The sequence below is a fragment of the Helicoverpa armigera genome, chromosome 25 (genome assembly GCF_030705265.1).
Source record: "Helicoverpa armigera isolate CAAS_96S chromosome 25, ASM3070526v1, whole genome shotgun sequence".
In the NCBI taxonomy this organism is placed as follows: Eukaryota; Metazoa; Arthropoda; class Insecta; order Lepidoptera; family Noctuidae; genus Helicoverpa; species Helicoverpa armigera.
Genome location: NC_087144.1, coordinates 7139044 through 7160928, shown reverse-complemented (window position 1 = coordinate 7160928; position 21885 = coordinate 7139044). Strand labels below are relative to the sequence as shown.

Here is a 21885-nt window from a genome sequence, read left to right as displayed (position 1 = left end):
TTATGTCAGTAAATTAGGTTTGTGATTTTTTTATGTGAAACGGAACGTTAAAGCAACATGCGATTTTGAAGTTTCAAATGCAAGTGGATAACCTAAAATTTCATTTATTTACAAAAATAGGTTGTAAGAATGTCGTGGGAATAAATAAAAATGATGAAGGACGTAACTAAAATACCGGAATTTATTCCAACAATAAAAGATGGGGAGGAAGTTGAAGATTTTTCTGAGGAATCGGATGAAGAAATAGAGGTAAACTTCATATTAATTTTTAATAAACTCTAGGTCTAGGTTCTTTCATTTAAAGTAGACCTGCATGTGGCTTTTGTCCTACAATTATTCTTCAAAATACCCCAAAAAAATTATAGAGCTCGAAAGTAAACGATTTTATATATACTCAAAAAAGCCCACATTTTGGAGCAATACTTAATTTTTGTCTCATTTTCAGTATCAACCCTCTAAACAGAAAGTGCAGCGGAAAGCAGATTTCAATCCAAAGTTTGAATTTGTTAGTTCCGTTGAAGAATACAATAAGGTACGTATTTTACAACTTAATCATTTTTCATCAATCTCAATAAAGACCAACAAAGTTTACTATTATTATTTCTATTATCATAGTGCATATGTAATGAGAGAGAAATTCATCATTATTAAACATTGCACATTATTACACAAAACTAACATATTATCATACTATGATCTTATAACTGCTATTTTGTCTCATTTTTGTCACTTATTTAATCTCCATATATCAAATAGACAATACAGTAGTTCTTCTACTCCATTACTCATAAATAAACATTTATTTAACAGAACACATGGGACGATCTTCACAAGTATGTGAAACGTAACGTAAAGCATACGTTAGACGAGAAGATAGAGAGACGGAGAGCTGCCGTGAAGGTGCACGGCAACGCTGACGTTGTGGACACTGACTCTGATGTTGACAGAAAAGGTATAATTGCTACTAATATTATGAATATGAAAGTTTATCGGTTTGGAAGTTTACCCTTAGTCATGCATTAATGAGTGAATAGATTTCAATAAAACTTGGCAGAAACATAAATTAGATGCTACTTATATTATAAATAGGCAATTCATGCAAAGATAACTTGATGGATTTTGAGGATATTTAGCAGTAACATACCTCATAAATCAGAATAATATAAAGACTGCTTCTTATCAAGTGCGGTAAATAGTTGCTTTGGGACACGGCTAGTAACAACAAATGCGCTATACAATACCAACTTCTGTTATCAGTCCTGCATTAAGTTAAAATATACATTATTCATGTGTAATTAAAGTTCAAATCGCTTTAACCTGTATTTTATAATTCCAGACAGTGACGTTGGCGAGCTGGAGATATCTGATGATGAGCTCAAAAAAGATGCAATCAAGACTAAGCCTAAGAAGCTTACCAAGAAACAGAAATTACAAGAGGTAAGAGCAACATTAAAATGTTGCTAACTACGTTTTTTTTGTTTAAAATCTAGGGTTCGGTTCGGTAATATCAAAACGATAATTAAAAATTAAAATATTCGGGAAACGAGGAAGGCAAAGAAAACGTTGGTCTGATGACATAAAAAAGAATGCAGGTACACTATGGCATAGATTAACTTACACGAGAGTAAAATGGAAAGAGCTGGAGGAGGCCTATGTGTCACAAGGACACGCTGACACCAAACCAGATAGGAGAAATTAATTAATAGGATTATGAAATAAATACTTACAATGTAAATACATCTAGTTGCATGCTAAAAAACTTAATAGTGAATTGTACACATTTATGTTGGCAATAAAGGCTTAATAATAAAAACTGCGTTTTAGCAGCTATAACAACTTCATCTGCATAGCCTTTGCCATTCTTCCAGTCTTACTCGGATGCACCTACTCTATCCTATCAGTGTTGTGTATGAAGCGATTGCCTATCCCACCTCCTCATACCAGCAACCTGATACCCCTTAATAAGACAGCCTGTCAAACTTACAGTCACCTGACCACTTGTAACAACTGCCAAAGATGTTCAGATGACAGTCAGGCTGGGATTGAAAATCGGTTCATCTGTCCCCAAGCTACAATACCACTTCAAACTTAACACTTATCGCTTATCCATTTGCCGTTAAAAAGTCGATATACTTACATATTTAAATATTTACCCCCTTACTTATAAAATCTCTAATCACCTTCTAAGCAACATTTTAACTAATCACTACTTAAAGTGTTAAGTAGTGATTAAATGTTAGTTAAGACATGCTTAACCAACGTTTATAAGTCAGAATTTTCTTAAACAGCCCTTAAGTATTACTTATTTTTAATTCACATTTATAAGTAAGGGGGTTATTTTCCAGGAACTAGCCGACGACACAGAACAGGGTGCCCGCATAGAGTACGACTCTGACTTCTTTGAGGAGCCTCCTCCGTACGATGAGAACGCTTCGTTCTATATGATGAACTTATCCCGACCGCTGCTGAAAGCTATAGGAGCCATGAACTTTGTGCACCCCACGCCTATACAGGCTGCTACTATACCTGTGGCTTTGCTTGGTAAGATTTCTATATCTATACTAAGATAATAAAGAGGGAAAATATTTTTGTTTGTTTGTACCCTAAAGGCTCCTAAGCTCGTCATCTTCATTTCCCGAGCCTTTTCTCAACTATGTTGGGGTCGGCTTCCAGTCTACCGGAGCTTTACAAGAAGCGACTGCCTATCTGACCTCCTCAACCCAGTTACCCTGGCAACCCAATACCCCTTGGTTAGACTGGTGTCAGACTTACTACCCGTAACGACTGTCAAGGATGTTCAATGACAGCCGGGACCTACAGTTTAACGTGCCAAGCGAAACACAGTCAATGGTGTCTAAGATATACTTAGAAAGTACATACAAATTTAGAAAAGTTGCATTGGTACTTGCCTAACCTGGAATCGAACCCACGCACTCATACTTGAGAGGTTAGTTCTTTATCCACTAGGCCAACACGACTTTACAGACTTTATCGACAGGTCTTAACGCTTTGCTATATTTGTTAACAGGCAAGGACGTATGCGCCTGCGCAGCGACAGGCACGGGCAAGACGGCGGCGTACATGCTGCCGATACTCGAGCGGTTACTGTACAAGTCGAGCGCCGGCTCCAGAACTACGCGCGTGCTCGTGCTTGTGCCTACTAGGGAGTTGGGGGCTCAGGTCTGTATATTACATACATACATAAATATTCATATTTTTCTATTTGAATTCCACAATGTATAGAGTTAATGTTAGAAAATGGGTTAGAGCTAAGTACAATTATGGACCCTGTAAACCACCATAAAATTAATCATACAACTAAAATAATATAATTAAATGTATAGAAAAAAATATATACGTAAAAATCCAACCAAAATTAAACATTTACAGCCTTACTTATAAAATAATAAGTTATACTTAAGAGATGTTTAAGAAAAAATCTTACTTATAAACGTGGCTGAAATAAATCATTTTCTTAGCAATGTCTTAAATGAGCTGTCAAATTAAGTAGCCTCACACCCTTGTTTAACCCGCTAATTATCAAAATGGCTGGATTCTTACCAGCTGATTTTTCATTTCCGGTTTATTGACAGCTCAACTTTTTAATTTTATATTTTACGGATGCCATTGTTGCCATTACACAACGTTTTGATGACAAATATTTTTTTAAGCTACCAACATTCCGGTAGTGTTGAGAAATTAGAACTTAAGGTTTATCGTTTAGGATGGTCCTTGTTATTTATTCACAAAATATTTACATTAATTGAAAATAAAATAAACTTATATATATATACAACTTAAAACTAATATAGGGCATCAAAAAATTGCTCCTCATCGCTGTCACTGGGTAATGTACCCAAAAGACTGGCAGCATTGCCACGTTGGATGGCAATGCTCAACCTCTGTGCGAAATAAAAGCCAGCCTTTGGGTCCCGGGAAGTGTCAACCAGGCGCTGGGAAATATCCCTGGCAAGAAGGTGGGCGCTCGGACCCCACGGCCCTAGAGTTTCAACCCCAAACGGCTCAAACATGTAATTGCCTATAAGGTTACTATATTTGCGCCGCTTGAGGTTCTCTGCTTGTGCAGCGGCGGAGCCAGCACGACATGCAGTTCCGAAAAGGTGAGATGGCGCAAGAGTGTCGACGCATGTCGCGTCCCACACTAAAGTCCTACCCACCTTCCACGGAAATAGCGACATGCCGTCTGGTCTCTTGCCATCGTCGCGTGCCAAGCCATTTGGTTCGAGTACGGCTGGCACGCCGACGGCAACAAGAGCGCGACGGATCACGTCGTTTATGTTGGCATGTCGTGGTATGCGGCCGGCACTCCGGCTGCACGACAGGCCGTGGTGACCGAGGCTGTTGACAGCTTCCCCGCAGTGGCAGCGATGAGGAGAGCAGCATGGAGCACCTAGTCGGAGGCAAACGGCGAGTCTGAAGGTGGTGTCATCAAACATGGTGCCTGTGTTTGAAGACGGAAGTGCAAGAAGCCATAGACCCGACTCCCATTCACCCACAGCCAGTAGGCGCGCTCGCTCTGCAGAAGTCATTGACGTATCGATTAAACTTTTCCGTATTACTCTGCAGAGCGGCTCATCCCACTGTCTCTGAGAGGACAGGTTGGCGGGTAAGTCGGTGTTCGGGCATGCGACTTTCCAAGCGTTTAAAGCCTCAGTCAGGCTTGGCACCTCAAAATTGACCAGTGTGGTGGGTAATATTTTCCTGATCAATTTCTCAGTGCCATGGACCGAGGAAATAAAGGCTGGTAAACTTACACTGGAAATTTTACGGACGCCAAGTCCTCCCATACGGATGGGAAGAGTCGCTTGAGACCAAGCTCTGTCGTCCAAGGCCACATTTAAAATGGATGATAGTGTATGTCTTATAATTTCGTCGATTTTGTCCAAAAGGTTGGTGTGCTTCCATAAATGGGGAGCATGCAAGTTATATGTAAGTTTTGGTCCAAAACAGCAGTACCGTATGATGGTGATGGCTGCATGCATATTAATTTTGAGTAGCCTTTCCGAAACATCATTAAAATTTTGAATTTTCTTCTCAATAAAATCCGAAAATGAATCTTCCAGTATAGGCGATCCAAGGAGGCAAAGAGAACTTTGGTCTATCGGTTTAATTTCAGGAGCTATTGCGAGGAAATTTTGAAGAATAGTCTGTCTGTCAGTCGAGTCGGGTATAAAAAGTTCACATTTAGATAGGTTGAGGTCGAGGCCAATGTCGTGGAATTTATCTTTTAGGAAAATTAAATCATTAAGAACAGTATCTCTGTTGCCTCCCAGGGTCCCGTCGTCGAGATACCACACGTTAAATTCAGAATTTAGCTGCCGAATAATTGGGTTAATCGCCAAACTAAAAATCACAGGCCCGAGTGGATCACCTTGTTGACAGCCAACAGCGGATTCTAACAGGTTGTTCCGATATAATAATTTTGTTGGGTATCTATAGCATTGCCAAAGAAAACTGTAAATTTTGGGTATTTCTTTTTTGACTTCTGCCAGCAAGGTGTCCCTATTCACCGAGTTGAAGGCGTTCTTGATGTCAACCTTCAGGATGACATCTCCTTTCCCATGATTTAGGTAGGTCGACAGGGCGTGTACGGCAGCCTCGCAGCCCCCTTTCGAGCCGTAACCTAGCTGCAGGGGCTGAAATTTTTCCGAAACTTCCTCACTACAAAATTTAGAGCAGATTTTGGCTACCATACGACGGTAGTAGTCCCCACGGCAATTGGACGAATACCGCCATCCTTTTTGCGCAGAGCACATAGATTGGCTCCGTACAAAACGTCGATGACGGTTTCGTCCACCTTGCCGGAGAGCATAAGGTTGGTCAGGGCCGTAAGCTCCTTCAAAAGCGACTCACCTGCTTCCCCGGCGCTTGGGCAGGTGAGATCCTTTAAATGTTGCGGACTCAAGCCGTCGAGGCCGCCTGCAGAGCCGCATCTGAAGGAGCCTATGGCTGTAACCAGGTGTCGACCTGTAACTGTGAGGATATCTGTGTCCGGATCAGGAGGTTCGGGAAAGAGAGGTCATCGGCTGGGGCAGGGTGTTTACTCTCCAGAGCGGAGAGTGTCTCTGGAGAACACGGCGCCACCACATCACTGCTGAAGAGAATTCTAGCAGCCCCCCGAATGTCACCTTCACTCAACTTTGATTCCACTAGGCGTGAAATATTTGAGCATCTTTGAGTCGGTAATTTAGTATCGAAATCTGTATGGCCTAAAGTTGTACAATTGTCTTTAATTTGTTTTGTTAGTGACTTTTTGTTTGCCAAACTTTTCTGAACATGCAGAATTCTATAGGGGAAGGTGAGCAATTCCTCCCAAGCACGTTGCGAGTTCTCTCGTGCGGCCAGGCGAACACAACCTGCCAAGTGTTGAGCGACCAGAGGCCTGGCTCCACGGGGAACCCGCTTTAATACTGGGACTGAATTTTTGAATTTCGATAGTTTTTGCCAAAAAGGATCGAGAGTTGGTGTAGTTGTGATAAGAGTTGGGTTTGGCGCGGTCACATTGGTAGGCCCTGGGCACTGGGATTTATGGACCTTCCCAATGTGTACGCTCAAACCCCGCTTACCTTTAAAAAAGCGTGCCTGGGGGCACAGGGGGCATCTCTTCACGGCATCCAGTGATACCGAAGATTGACCTTCACTTTCTACCGCATCATTGTCGTCGTGCATCCGTTAGTTTTATTAATTTGCACTTAAACACTACAATAAATAATTATAAAAAACACAAGTAAACAAAATCAAAATCAAAAGTCAAAGTGACGGGCAGTGACGGGCGGCGTCTCGGTGGCGCTGTCAGGGGCCGCGCCACCGCGCCGCGCGCCGCCGCGCCGCTTCATTTCGGGGCAGGCCTAGCCGGCCAGTCTATGATGGTACCACTAAGTTATTGAATACTCCAATCTTGTTCTGTACATTAAATGTATGTACTAGCAATGTTTTGACGTTTTTCGTATGAAACGTTATTTACATATTTTAGCGGGATTAGAGCAGAAATGGGTTGTTGCGGTTTGCAAAATAAATAACACTGGATAAAATGGGAACGTTCGTTGGTTTTTTGTATTTTCCAGGTCCCGCAAATACAATATAAATTATTATTCAGAACTATAAACATCTGACAGAAATTAGTATGTTTTTATGTCATTATCTGTTCATTACTTAAGACATGCTTAAGCAACGTTTATAGGTCAAAATAATTTAATCACTACTTAAGGCTTTAAGTAGTAATTACTTAAAACAATGCTTAGAAGATGATTTGTTGATTTTTATAAGTAAGGCTGCTAAAGATTAAAAAATAGATAAAAAAGTAATTCATTCAAAGTAGGCTGAACATCAACACTTTTTAAAGTTCAAGTTTACAAAAGACTTCACCTCGTCCTATAGCGTGTTTTAGCTGGGAAGAAGAAAAGGTGGAACAAACTTCTTAGCAAATAAATATGTTAAAAAAACCGTGCCCGATCCCTTAAGAGACCATTTTAAAGCTATTCATTTATATGTATGTTACGAGCGTTACGAACGTCGCGCCAACAGGCTTCTCTCTCTTTCTCTCGCGTACGTAAATACTTACGAGAGAGAAAGAGAGTGCTTTGGGTGCATTCAGCCTCTTAATGTGAAACCAAATGTACAAATATGGGAATACAAATTGAGTGCCATATCGAAGGGTACGGATATTTGTTACAGGCAATAAAAAAATGAAATAGGTTCATTTTCACACTATGAAGTTGTTGTTACAGGTACACGCAGTAACCAGGCAACTCGCACAATTCACTTCAGTCACCGTCGGCCTGTCTATCGGAGGACTCGACGTCAAATATCAGGTCAGTTTATAATTTTGATATGTTAGTAAAGTGACAATCCCACCAACAAGGTGGACAGACGAGCTGCGGCTTGTTCGAAAGAGTTACCGCGGCCCTGGTACATAAAAGGCCTACGACGGAACACGACGGTTTTTTAGTCAGTAGGAGTCTGACACTCCCTCACCGCTGCTAACCCACAGCGGGAGAGGTCATTTGATGATTTTTGACGTCGTTAAAAGTTGGACAGACGACCTTACAAAGGTCGCCGGAAGACGCTGGATGCAGGTCGCCTCCAACAGGTATCTGTGGAGATCTGAGGGGAGGCCTATGTTCAGCAGTGGACGTCCTATGGCTGAAATGATGAAAGTGACAATTCGCATATTATGAAATAAACTATCTTTTGCCCGCGACTTCGTTCGCGTGGAATAGTGGCATCCGGCAGATTTTTAGTTTGAACAATAGTAAATTGTATTTTTTATTTTTTGTAATAAAAACTATCTATGTCCTTCCCCTGGCTCTAAACTACCTCCCTGGCAGTTTTCAGCTAAATCGGTTCAGCCGTTCTTGAGTTATAAGTGGTGTAGCTAACACGACTTTCTTTTATATATATATAGATATAGATGTCGCTCTCGTTGGTTTTATTTAATTCTTAGGATTTTATTTCCATTTAAACCATATAAACCATTTATTTTGCTACACATACATGAACACAAAAAAAATATACATTTACAAAAAAATACAGCGTAGCAAGGGTTCCATCTCAGTATATGCTGTGCTAATGCACAGCACTGATTTTCAGATGGCCCCTGACTGTTGAGGTAACATATAACACATCTGCGCGCACACGAAATTAAAAAAAAAAATGAAATGAAATTATATATAAAAAAAAATGAAAAGCACTTATCCTTCAAAAAAAAACCATGTTTGTCAGGCTCATTTATATTAAATGGGCTTTTTTAATAAAAGTATGTATATTGTAGGAAACCATGCTTCGTCGCAACCCCGACATAGTGATAGCGACGCCGGGCCGGCTGATCGACCACATCCGCAACACTCCCTCCTTCGGCCTGCACTCTATTGAAGTATTAGTGCTGGATGAGGCAGACAGGTATAGTGCAGTTTATTCTATAGCTATGATATTGTAGGAAACAACCCGGACATAGTGATAGCGACGCCGGGCCGGCTGATCGACCACATCCGCAACACTCCCTCCTTCGGCCTGCACTCTATTGAAGTATTAGTGCTGGATGAGGCAGACAGGTATAGTGCAGTTTATTCTATAGCTATGATATTGTAGGAAACAACCCGGACATAGTGATAGCGACGCCGGGCCGGCTGATCGACCACATCCGCAACACTCTCCTTCGGCCTGCACTCTATTGAAGTATTAGTGCTGGATGAGGCAGACAGGTATAGTGCAGTTTATTCTATAGCTATGATATTGTAGGAAACAACCCGGACATAGTGATAGCGACGCCGGGCCGGCTGATCGACCACATCCGCAACACTCCTCCTTCGGCCTGCACTCTATTGAAGTATTAGTGCTGGATGAGGCAGACAGGTATAGTGCAGTTTATTCTATAGCTATGATATTGTAGGAAACAACCCGGACATAGTGATAGCGACGCCGGGCCGGCTGATCGACCACATCCGCAACACTCCCTCCTTCGGCCTGCACTCTATTGAAGTATTAGTGCTGGATGAGGCAGACAGGTATAGTGCAGTTTATTCTATAGCTATGATATTGTAGGAAACAACCCGGACATAGTGATAGCGACGCCGGGCCGGCTGATCGACCACATCCGCAACACTCCCTCCTTCGGCCTGCACTCTATTGAAGTATTAGTGCTGGATGAGGCAGACAGGTATAGTGCAGTTTATTCTATAGCTATGATATTGTAGGAAACAACCCGGACATAGTGATAGCGACGCCGGGCCGGCTGATCGACCACATCCGCAACACTCCCTCCTTCGGCCTGCACTCTATTGAAGTATTAGTGCTGGATGAGGCAGACAGGTATAGTGCAGTTTATTCTATAGCTATGATATTGTAGGAAACAACCCGGACATAGTGATAGCGACGCCGGGCCGGCTGATCGACCACATCCGCAACACTCCCTCCTTCGGCCTGCACTCTATTGAAGTATTAGTGCTGGATGAGGCAGACAGGTATAGTGCAGTTTATTCTATAGCTATGATATTGTAGGAAACAACCCGGACATAGTGATAGCGACGCCGGGCCGGCTGATCGACCACATCCGCAACACTCCCTCCTTCGGCCTGCACTCTATTGAAGTATTAGTGCTGGATGAGGCAGACAGGTATAGTGCAGTTTATTCTATAGCTATGATATTGTAGGAAACAACCCGGACATAGTGATAGCGACGCCGGGCCGGCTGATCGACCACATCCGCAACACTCCCTCCTTCGGCCTGCACTCTATTGAAGTATTAGTGCTGGATGAGGCAGACAGGTATAGTGCAGTTTATTCTATAGCTATGATATTGTAGGAAACAACCCGGACATAGTGATAGCGACGCCGGGCCGGCTGATCGACCACATCCGCAACACTCCCTCCTTCGGCCTGCACTCTATTGAAGTATTAGTGCTGGATGAGGCAGACAGGTATAGTGCAGTTTATTCTATAGCTATGATATTGTAGGAAACAACCCGGACATAGTGATAGCGACGCCGGGCCGGCTGATCGACCACATCCGCAACACTCCTCCTTCGGCCTGCACTCTATTGAAGTATTAGTGCTGGATGAGGCAGACAGGTATAGTGCAGTTTATTCTATAGCTATGATATTGTAGGAAACAACCCGGACATAGTGATAGCGATGCCGGGCCGGCTGATCGACCACATCCGCAACACTCCCTCCTTCGGCCTGCACTCTATTGAAGTATTAGTGCTGGATGAGGCAGACAGGTATAGTGCAGTTTATTCTATAGCTATGATATTGTAGGAAACAACCCGGACATAGTGATAGCGACGCCGGGCCGGCTGATCGACCACATCCGCAACACTCCCTCCTTCGGCCTGCACTCTATTGAAGTATTAGTGCTGGATGAGGCAGACAGGTATAGTGCAGTTTATTCTATAGCTATGATATTGTAGGAAACAACCCGGACATAGTGATAGCGATGCCGGGCCGGCTGATCGACCACAGTTACTATGAATTTTTCGGTTAATTTTAAATGTTTCAATATCTACTAACAAAATATGGACAAAATAAGTCTGAAATAAAGAATTTGAATTGAATATTCTTACTTAAGTATAATACGTAAAGGGATTGCATTAGGGAGTAAAAGTGAAAACTACATGATACATAGTAAGTTATACATAGATATCTAAGAGGTAGCATATTAACAGGTGCTTAAGGGGAGTACATAAGGGAGTAAACGGAGAATGTTTATATAAAGAATTACAAAGGGGTAATAAAAAAGAGAGTACATATTGTCGATAAATGAGGGAGCACGTAAGGGTGGTACATAAGTGAGTTCTTGTGTTGTGAATAACAATTGAACTCTTTCCAGGATGTTAGACGAGTATTTCGCGGAACAAATGAAGGAGATCATTCGCCAGTGTTCTCCCAAGAGACAAAGTATGCTGTTCTCGGCCACCATGAGTGAACAAGTCAAGGATTTAGCAGCCGTCTCGCTGAAGAAGCCCGTCAAACTCTTCGTGGATTCTAATAAGGATGTGGCTTTTAATTTGAGGCAGGAATTCGTCAGGTAATTAAGTATATTGTTTTTTATTGTTCACTGCATTTTTATTTTTTCCTACAGTTACAGTTAATCACCACGCTTGCTTGTATGTTTTCCTTCACCTTTACTCGGTCGCCGTGTTGTAGACGATGTGGCAAATAGGGTATTACATGCATTTTTGAAATATATCTTAAATAAATTCTTTAGTCTTGATATATCTCTAAAAAATTAAAAATATTTTTTTTTCTCACGTTATGTACGAATATAAATTAATTGTTTTATCATAATTTCAAATTTCGCGCGTATTTCGCGAAAACGCGGCACACAACGGACGCCATGATTGTTTTTTGGTCATGACGTCATTACGCTACTACAGCTGTCAGTAATACATATTTTGATAGGGTAATTTCGCCTGTTGGCGACCATTTAGTGCAGTTGGCAAGTTTGACGGCGATAATAAAAATGCTCCAGCACTCATTTCCATGTCAAATTTGTGTAATGTATTCCTTATATACTCTATTTTAAGATTAACTTTCAGTTGTATAAGAAATATCTTACGTTTTCTATTTAAATCGATAAACCTCAGAATTAGGCGTTTTACCCAGTTTGCGTCCACAAAATCCAATTCGCGTCCACCCATGGTCCAGTTCGCGTCCAGCGGCTTTGAAAAGGAATATAGGGTGAAATTGTTAAGAATTAATAAAGAAAGATTGTATTTGAACAATTTCTTTATTTAACAATACACTTAATTATTAAAAATCAACATTATCATCATTTAAAATTCACATTACAAAATAAAAATAATTCTTCTCAACATTGGTTTAAGTAACTTAAAATTAGGCAATTAATTTTGAAACTTGAAGAATAAACAGTAATCAATTCTGTTAATTTTACTCTAAATCACAGGGAATGCTTAAGATCCGCCTTGATTATACTAAGTTTTAGCCATATTATTTTTTTTATTAGCCTATGCTGTCCCACTGCTGGGCAAAGGCCTCCCCCATAGCCTTCCATTTTTCTCTGTCCATCGCTATTTGTGGCCAGTCCGAGAGGAAGCTGTCCAAGTCTTCTCTCCAGCGTTTTCTTAGTCTCCCTCTCGGTCACCTTCCATCCTCAGGGATCCAGTGTGTGGTGATGTTGGCCCACTTGTCCGGGTGCATTCGACTTCAACTTTGCAGACTTATTGCCCACATCTACTATGCCCGGATCTTGGACCGGATAATGGTGTTGCGTAGGTATCCGGTCACTAAGCCGTATGCTGAGCAGGCTACGCTCCATGCTCCTTTGGCATACTTTTAGCCTGGACTTTTGAGATTCTGTCAAAGACCAAGTCTGAGCGCCGTAGGTTAGGATGGGCAGAATACACATGACTAGTTTCCGCTTCAGACATAAAGGGAGTTCTCCCTTCATGGACCAGTAGCTCTTCCAGGCGTTTTCGATCCGTAGATCGATTTCCTTTCATATTAAATTAACAAAACAATTTAATAATTTTGTGTAAACATACAACTAAAAGAATTGTTGAGTCAATAAATTATCAGACAAGGTAGCATATTCTTTGCATATTTTTTATCGATTTATTCTTCTCTCGAATAACATTTAACGCTTTATTTAAATCTTCTTCTGTGTATGTTGTCTTTTCCTTCTTTTTTCCTGTATCGGAAGAACTTATCTTAAATGAAATTACTTATATCAGTTGATAATTTAATTATAACCACGTATATATCTTAATAAAAAAATGTACTGTTTAATATATTAATATTAAACAGTATGTTTTAATTATTTTTTATAAACAAGTATTTAACGAAAACAGTGGACGCAATTTGGTTTATTATTATAGAGGATAGTTTTAGTTCGCGTCCATTGTGGACGCAAAGTGGAAGTTTCGTAAAATTCGATGTAGTAATTCGCGTCCACCTTATTTTACTCGTTAAATATAAAAAAAAACATTACCAAATTCATAATAAACATTATACTTTTATTCATCATTAAACTGTAGAAATAGCTATCTATCCTAAAATTCACATAAAACAATATAAAACTTACCATCAAACACGCCGCTGCACACAAATTTTTATCTAAAATTCTGCGTGTTTTCGCTTTCTTGTTGAAGAGCCTAGACTAATTATTTTTTCTAAAAGGATTGGTTGGACGCACAGAACGTTTGTCTATCTGTGCGTGCCTCTTATACATTAACGTATTAGCGGTAATGACTTTTCGTTTGATTAGTGTGTTAATGACTTGTTTTCGAGGATTTTTAAAAGGAGATCGGCAAAATGGACGCGAACTGGGCTATGGACGCGAACAGGCGAAATGACCCTATGTATTGAAAATTTTAACTGACACTACCGTAATGACGTCATTAGCATGGCGGCGACATTTCGTAGTGTTCAAAGACAGATAAAAAAACCTAAAAACTTTAAACTGCAATAAAAAATATATTTATGTACCTTACGAAGTGAAACTAACATTTCCCGATTGCTTTTCCTCTAAACAATCATTGTAATTCACTTTTAATTTTTTTCTCATCTAGACTAAAATACCCTATTAAAGTCCTATTTAACACGTAGAAAACCTTTACACATTCTGTTTTATAAGAACACATTAATAGTCCTAGCAACTTGTAACGCCTCGACCGTAATGACAAACTTACTGTAATTTATTGGAACTAAGTATAAAGCGAACTCTGGGGGAGGCCTTTGTCTAACAGTGAAGGTCTTTCGACTGAAATAACTCTTCTTCTTGGCGAGTCGATGGCAATAATCTTGTATATGGCTATGAGAGTGAAGGGATAGTGAGTGCACCTGTGTCTGCGCAAATGCTTGTGCACTATAATATGTCTTGCGCAGTTGGCTGATGTCTGTATAATATGAGGACAGCCGCCGAGGCCGAAATCGGCCTTGTTCATTAAATTAGTTAGTAGTAAAGTAAGTAGTAGTATTAAGTTAGTATTAATTAAAATGTCGGTATAGGATTCGTCGCGAGCGCGAGTGTGACCGCGAGGCCTTGCTCGCGGCGCTGGTGTGCCGCACGTTCCGCGACCGCGCCGTGGTGTTCGTGCAGACCAAGAAGCAGGCGCATCGACTGCACGTCGCGCTAGGACTGCTCGGGGTTAAGGTACGTCTAACATCATCATAATCATCAAGCAGGTGCCTAATACATAGGCATCCCAGACAAGGCTAGCTTTTACCCCTTCTACCCCCTGCCCAATGTTTTTATACTCTCGACGAATATTTAAATGATACCTAATACTTGTTGTTATACTGTGTCGTTTCGCTTTAATTATTGTACGCCAATTACAGGCAAAACATAGATGGACATAGATGGTCACTCATTCATCGAACAGCCGCACCGAACATAGCTGAACCTTTGACTATTATGACATCACATTCCAATGTGTCTTTGAGCGTGATGAGCAGACGAGCAACAGTGTTGTTTTATTTATTATTTATACTTTTTGCACATTCTGTAGGTACAATGGCGGACTTATCGCCTTATTATTATTATTTTTAACTTAATCGTTCTTCAAGATATTTAACTCTAATTTTACACCTTTATTTCTCCTAGCATCAATATTAAAATTAACAATAATTCACCAGGTAGCAGAACTCCACGGAGCTTTAAACCAGCCTCAACGCTTGGACTCTCTGAAGCGTTTCCGCGAAGAGCAAGTCGACGTACTAGTTGCTACGGACGTCGCGGCCAGAGGTCTGGACATACCCGGCGTGAGGACTGTGCTCAACTTTACTCTGCCCGCCACGCTCGAGCATTATATACATCGCGTAAGTATATGTAGGTAGATAGATTTAAAAAATAAGGAAACAAGAGATGGGTAGAAACATAAATATAAAATGCGAGCAGAAATTGTAATAGGCGCCAAAGTTAATGGCGTTAGGAAATAGGGAGGAAAATTTATCTGTGCGGGAGATGTGACAAGCATAGGTGTGCTCTGAAGCTAGTTGGGAGCCCAAACGTTTGGACTCTCTCAGCCTTACTACAAAAACTTGAACATCTGTTGAACACTTGTCTAAAAAAAGTGTGGCTGCAAAATGGACCTTGGTACGATGGTCTGAAGCGTTTCCACGAGGAGCAAGTGGATGTGCTAGTTGCTACCGACGTCGCAGCGAGAGGTCTGGACATACCCGGCGTGAGGACTGTGCTCAACTTCACTCTGCCCGCCACGCTGGAGCATTATATACATCGTGTAAGTATATGTAGTTAGATAAAACATTAAAAAAATATATGGAAACAAGAGATGGGTAGAAATAAAAATATAAAATGCGAGCAGAAATTGTAATAGGCGCCAGAGTTAATGTGGTGGGAAATTGGGAGGAAATATTTATCTGTGCGGAAGATGTGAGAAGCATAGGTGTGCTCTGAAGTTAGTTGCGAGTTGCGTCCCAAACGTTTGGACTCTCTCAGCCTTACTACAAAAACTTGAACATCTGTTGAACACTTGTCTAAAAAAAGTGTGGCTACAATGGACCTTGGTACGATGGTCTGAAGCGTTTCCGCGAAGAGCAAGTGGATGTCCTCGTAGCTACCGACGTCGCAGCCAGAGGTCTGGACATACCCGGCGTGAGGACTGTGCTCAACTTCACTCTGCCCGCCACGCTAGAGCATTATATACATCGCGTAAGTATATGTAGATAGCCCCAGAGCGGGGCCCCGCAGGGCCAAGGCCTGCTTCGAAAGAGTTACAGCAGCCCTGGTACATAAAAGGCCTACGACGGAACACGACGGTTTTAGTCAGTAAGAGTCTGATACCCCCTCACCGCTGCTAACCCACAGCGGGAGGGGTCATGTGATGATTTTAGACGTCGTTAAAAAAAGCCTAATTTTACGGCTTGTCTTTTTGGTCCACCCTGTAGACTCTTGGACCACAATTTGCTGTTTCTTCTTTTTAGTTTCTATACAATAATTTTCCTAGCAGAAAGGAGAAGCTTGAAAATCTCTAGAATCAGGAACAAATATTCTTTTGCAAGTAGTTTATATATTAAATGTCGTACCACAAAAACTTTTAAACGACTGTTGAACACTTGTTTAAAAAAAAAACAGATTACGTTGAAATAAGGTCCGTTTTGCAGCCACACTTTTTTTAGACAAGTGATCAACAGATGTTATTTTTTTTGTAGTAAGGCTGTTTGTATTTACATATCAGAGGGTCGACCTAGTTTCACAAGGGCTATGGCCCGAACTATCGGAAGTTAGATTCAAACCGTCATTAAGTTCGGTTGGTCCTCAGTGGATCGGGCTAGTTTCACAAGGGCCCAGCTTTGTTGGAAGTTAGCTCCAAGCCGCCATTAACTTCGCTCCCTCCCACAGGTAGGTCGCACAGCCCGCGCGGGCCGCGCCGGAGTCTCCGTGTCGCTGGCGGGCGAGGCCGAGCGAGCGTTAGTGAAGGCCATAGTCCGACGAGCCCGCAGGCCTGTCAAGTCGAGGCAGGTGCCGCCTGATATAGTTGCTAAGTATCGTGACAGATTGGCGAGGTTGGAGCCTGAGATAGGTGAGTTTATAAAAATCATGAACTTCATATATTTTTTAAAATCTCTCAATTCACAAACTTTTGCAAAAACACAAACTTGACAAATCTTAACTTTTTTACCGTTCAAAAATTCTTCGATGACATTTTATTAAATGATATTTTATTTTTTATTATGTACCTATTTGAAATCATATTCTTATAATATTTACTCTATTCCATAAGGCCCAGTTTATAAATAGGCCATTTATCGATTGTGTTAGTGAAATCAAAAACGCCCGCCCTCCACCACTTCCAAAAACACATGGGGGCTGTCTTTTGTACACTTGACCTTAAAAAAAGCTGATTTTCAGCCTACTTTGAACAAATGACTTTTCATTTTTCTATTCAAAATACTTAAACTCCAATTCTCCACAGCCGCGATCCTCGACGAAGAATACGCGGAGAAACAAATGAATAAGATGGAGAAACAGACAGCCAAGCTCGAGGGGGCCATCAAAACGGAGGGGGGTGAACAGGTCGGGCCCAAGATTGAGATCAAGAGGCAGCGGGAGTGGTTCCAGACCCCTAAGGAGAAGAGAGAAGAGAAGGAGAGATTAGCACTTACTAGGCATCCTGGTCAAGGTATGTATGAGTATAGAAATGAGTTAGTTTGTCTTGATATGGTCAAGCAATAGAGTTTGAACTGTTCATTCTGTTTCTTGGTGTTATCTACCTATTTGATGTATTCACTGTTATCATTGTATACCTGCCCTAATTTGTCATTTTCTGTTAAATTCGTTAAAATTTTAGTCTAATTTGTCCTCATCTTATATTTGTCACTCAAATAAAAAGGTCACAGTTTGTCTCTTAGTATCATGAATTGCAAGATTTCAAATAAAGATCCTAGATATTAATTTCAGTCAATAATTGCAATATCATACTCATGTTAGGTTATATTTTTAATCCAATTATTAAAATAGTTAACTTTTCCTTTGACTTTTCCAATATAATTTATACATTATGTATCTTTTTTACCCACGACGGAACGGAGCAGGTATATACGTTTGGGGTGAGAGATGTGCGTTTGTGTGTGCGTTTGTGCAAAGTAATGTTCCCACCTATCTTCTAAACTAATGATCTGATTTTGATGTGGTTTTCAATAACAGATTTGCGTTCAACGTGTTCATGTTCTTAGATAGGTGTCATGGCTGAAACTCACTAGGGGGCGCCACAATATTAGTGCAAACAGCAAAGTAATGTTCCCTCCTATCTTCTAAACTAATGATCTGATTTTGATGCGGTTTTCAATAACGTATTTGTGTTGGATGAGTTCATGTTCTTAGACAGGTGTCATGACTGTAACTCACTAGAGGGCGCCACAATATTAGAGCAAAACAGCAAAGTAATGTTCCCTCCTATCTTCTAAACTAATGATCTGATTTTGAGACAGTTTTCAATAACGGATTTGTGTTCCATAAGTTCACGTTCTTAAACAGGTGTCATGGCTGTAGCTCACTAGGGGGCGCCACAATTTTAGTGCAAAACAATGTTGCAATATAATCAAAACGTCTGATTACAATTCTGTTTTCATCAGCAATGTGTACGTGCTTAATGCATGTTCCCAAATAATAAAAATTACGCCAGTAACTCACTAGAGGGCGCTACAATATCAGTGCAAAATAATATTGCAATAACATATTATGTAGACTATAATTCGTATATGCTCTCTAAAAAGTCTGAAATAAAATTAAGCAAAATTAAAAATTTTGAAAAACCCCCGACGGTAAAAATCTTATTTAAAAATAATCAAATAACTCAAAACCCCCGACTTAACCCAATTATATAGGAATAACCGTCGGGGGCCGCCTTTTCTATATGAAAATTCAATAATTAATTGAGTGTATTTTATGTCATCGTTAAACATCTACAATTCTTCAAAAATTGTATTCACGACACTAGGAATCCTTTAGCTGGTTTAATGGCAGCCCCCGACGGATATTCCTATATAATTGGGTTAAGTCGGGGGTTTTGAGTTATTTTATTATTTTTCAATAAGATTTTTACCGTCGGGGGTTTTTCAAAATTTTTAATTTTGCTTAATTTTTGTCCCTAGTTTTATTTATTTGTTGTTTCTTGTGTCATTTGTGTGATGAATAAATGGTTTTTCTTTCTATCTTGCTGAATAACTCATACTTATTTATCACCTGATATTAATATAATTATGTATTTACCCGACAGAAAAGCAAAAGAAAGGCGCTAAGAAGCGCAAACGCGATGATGACTCAGACTCGGACCACAACGATGGCGGCAGAAAGAAGAAGCGGTTCACTAAACACAAGCCCAAGGACACGCCCGAGGAACGAGTCAACAGGGAAATGGAGAAGGTAGGCAGATCATCATATGTTTTTATTATTTTTCATAGGTTTTATTTAACACATGGCCAATGGAAAGTTCAAATTACCGCGACTCAAAGTTTGGTATGATCGAGAAGAACCGAACTGAAATTCCGAGGTTATTCTTTTTCAAACTTGTTTGCGCAGTAAATTATATACAAATTGCCATTGGAAAAAGCCACGGTTATTTTTTTTCAGATCTTAATAAAAGTTGAGGGGAAATCTTTGTTCTTGTAATGCGATGAAACGATTCATTACATTTACAAACTATTTTGATATAATAAGCCCATATGTTTGTACCATAGTCAGTCTCTAATATTAAAACAATCCACTAGGTGGCGCTCCTACAATCTCGCATGGAAAAACGCAAGAAGAAACAGCGTAGAATTCGCGCCGTCGACGACAATGACGACCTACCCCAACACAGGCCCAAGAATACCAACAAAAGTAAGAAAAAACAGAGCAACTTCGCTACGGACCTTACAGACACCTCTCGAGCGGCCACTAAGAGGCTCCGGTATGATGCTAATAAGGCCCAGAAGGGAAATAAAGGCCCTAACAAAGGAAAGGCGCCTTTCAAAGGCAAAGGACCAGGAAAGGGGCCAGGTAAAGGCCCGGGAAAAGGACCAGGTAAAGGCCCAGCTAAGCCGAAGGCGTTTGGAAAACCTCAAGCTGGAAAAGGACGTAGGAAAAATTAATAAATGTGCTTTTGATTTGTTATATATTATTTTTTTGTTTTATTTAAATTCCTTACCCACTGAGATTGCAAAACTGCTACTATGATATTGAATAGTTTTGTTTAGTCAAACGGCTAGTCGTTTAATAGAACAGTTTTTGGAACCAGTTGCGAATTGCGACACCGTTAATAATTTTTTTTTTTTAATATCTTTTAACTGAAAGTTCACGAAAAAAATACTTTAAATAAGAAATAGCAAAATCGAACTCAAGTCGACAACCAGTCTTACCTAGTATATTGGCCGGGCAGCTGGGTTGAAGAGGTCAGATAGGCAATCGCTCCTTGTTAAACATTGGTACTCAGCTGCACCCAGTTACACTGGGAACCGACCCCAACATAATTGGGAAAAGGCTAGACAGATGATGATAAATGTGCTAATAAAGAGGAAGTTCAAAATGAAAAAACAGAATTGTCGGCAACCATTTATTCACAAGTCGCTCTTGCTTACGCAAAGTTGTCTTTAAACCTATATAACCTAATTATACAGTAGATCCTGCGTCACCACCCACCAACAAACGAGGTGGGAATGCCAACTCGACATTGTATATTATTAAATAATTCAATATGTGCCTGTTTCTAAAATAACTTAAGAATATTCTTTTGCTTTTGCAGTTTCATGATAATAAATGAATCGATCTGTTATTAGGTACAGAATTTTCGTATCATAAAAACACTCTTGGCAATTTTCTGACCTCAATTGATAAGTTAAAATATCCATAATAAAACAACAGACAATATCAAGTCGACATTCCCACAACAACATATTGTAATAAGCAAGTCATTTACATTTTTACATAAACTCAAACGCCACGAGGAGGGCGGTCCCGCCAAAATATAAACTACAATACAAGAAACTTCAGAGATTATAAACAATAGACATAACATGTCTAAATTATATTAAAAAGCTATGCTTTAACACCAGTCATGCAAATATTACCTCAGTATTAAAGGCTCCGAAGCGAGTGCACGAAAATATATTAAGAGTAAGGTTTAGAAAATAAGCGGTGTTACTACGAAAAAGTAAAACAGATGTTTTTAGGTTCGCCGACAACATATAAACGTCAGTTTTATTAAAAAAAAAACTGTTAATTTTGAATTTAATTTTCAAAGTAAACAGTCGTTTTATGAAAACTGTTTACGTTGTCGGCGAACTTGGGCCAAGACATGCGGATTTTCATACCTCTGTGAAACTTTTTCGTAGAAACACCAAAGATATCTTGCGATAAAATATACTTAATAATAATCAACATCAGCCATTCATCTTAACAGATAGTTAAATAAGATATGTTAGACTGGTAGTCGACGCTACAATTATAGAATAAAATTAATTTACAAAAGTAAAAGGGTAAAAATATTTTAAGTTAATGCTCCGAAGCCGACAACTAACAATTTTAAAACAAAGATATTATGTTAGAAGAAACTTTATTAGGTAAATAGTTCGGTTTCTAAAAGTATCTCCATATTTGGAATCAAAAGTACAGCTTATCAACAAGCGACTTTTAATTCACTTCAGTAGAAATCACTTTTAGAAACCGTCCAATAAATTTAAATCAAATGATTATTCTCTGAGATCGTGAATTTGGTTACATTCTCAGGCGTTACGATAAAGATGAAGTAAAATATATTATTATGAATCCCGCAAATAATAATAAAAAATAGTTTTTCTCATAGCCCACACGACGACCCCTTACTTATGGCGCCATCAACCGAACTTTTTGTCACGTTCACTCTCAAAGAGCCTAAAGGCCGGTTTACACTTTGCGAAGTGTGAAGTGAT

General features: G+C 40.0%; 1 protein-coding gene across 1 annotated transcript; it reads left to right on the top strand.

The window, feature by feature from the left end:
* The first annotated feature begins 49 nt into the window (after nucleotides 1-49).
* On the top strand, nucleotides 50-20099 carry LOC110379152 (probable ATP-dependent RNA helicase DDX27). The gene is made up of 15 exons (XM_064041421.1): nucleotides 50-249; nucleotides 446-532; nucleotides 811-952; nucleotides 1337-1437; nucleotides 2346-2541; nucleotides 3029-3180; nucleotides 7749-7832; nucleotides 8792-8919; nucleotides 11348-11545; nucleotides 14488-14632; nucleotides 15115-15297; nucleotides 16841-17021; nucleotides 17415-17621; nucleotides 19218-19363; nucleotides 19708-20099. The coding sequence occupies exons 1-15, from the start codon at nucleotides 151-153 to the stop codon at nucleotides 20068-20070; spliced, it is 2412 nt and encodes an 803-aa protein (XP_063897491.1). The 5' UTR covers nucleotides 50-150; the 3' UTR covers nucleotides 20071-20099.
* The last annotated feature ends 1786 nt before the right edge of the window (nucleotides 20100-21885 follow it).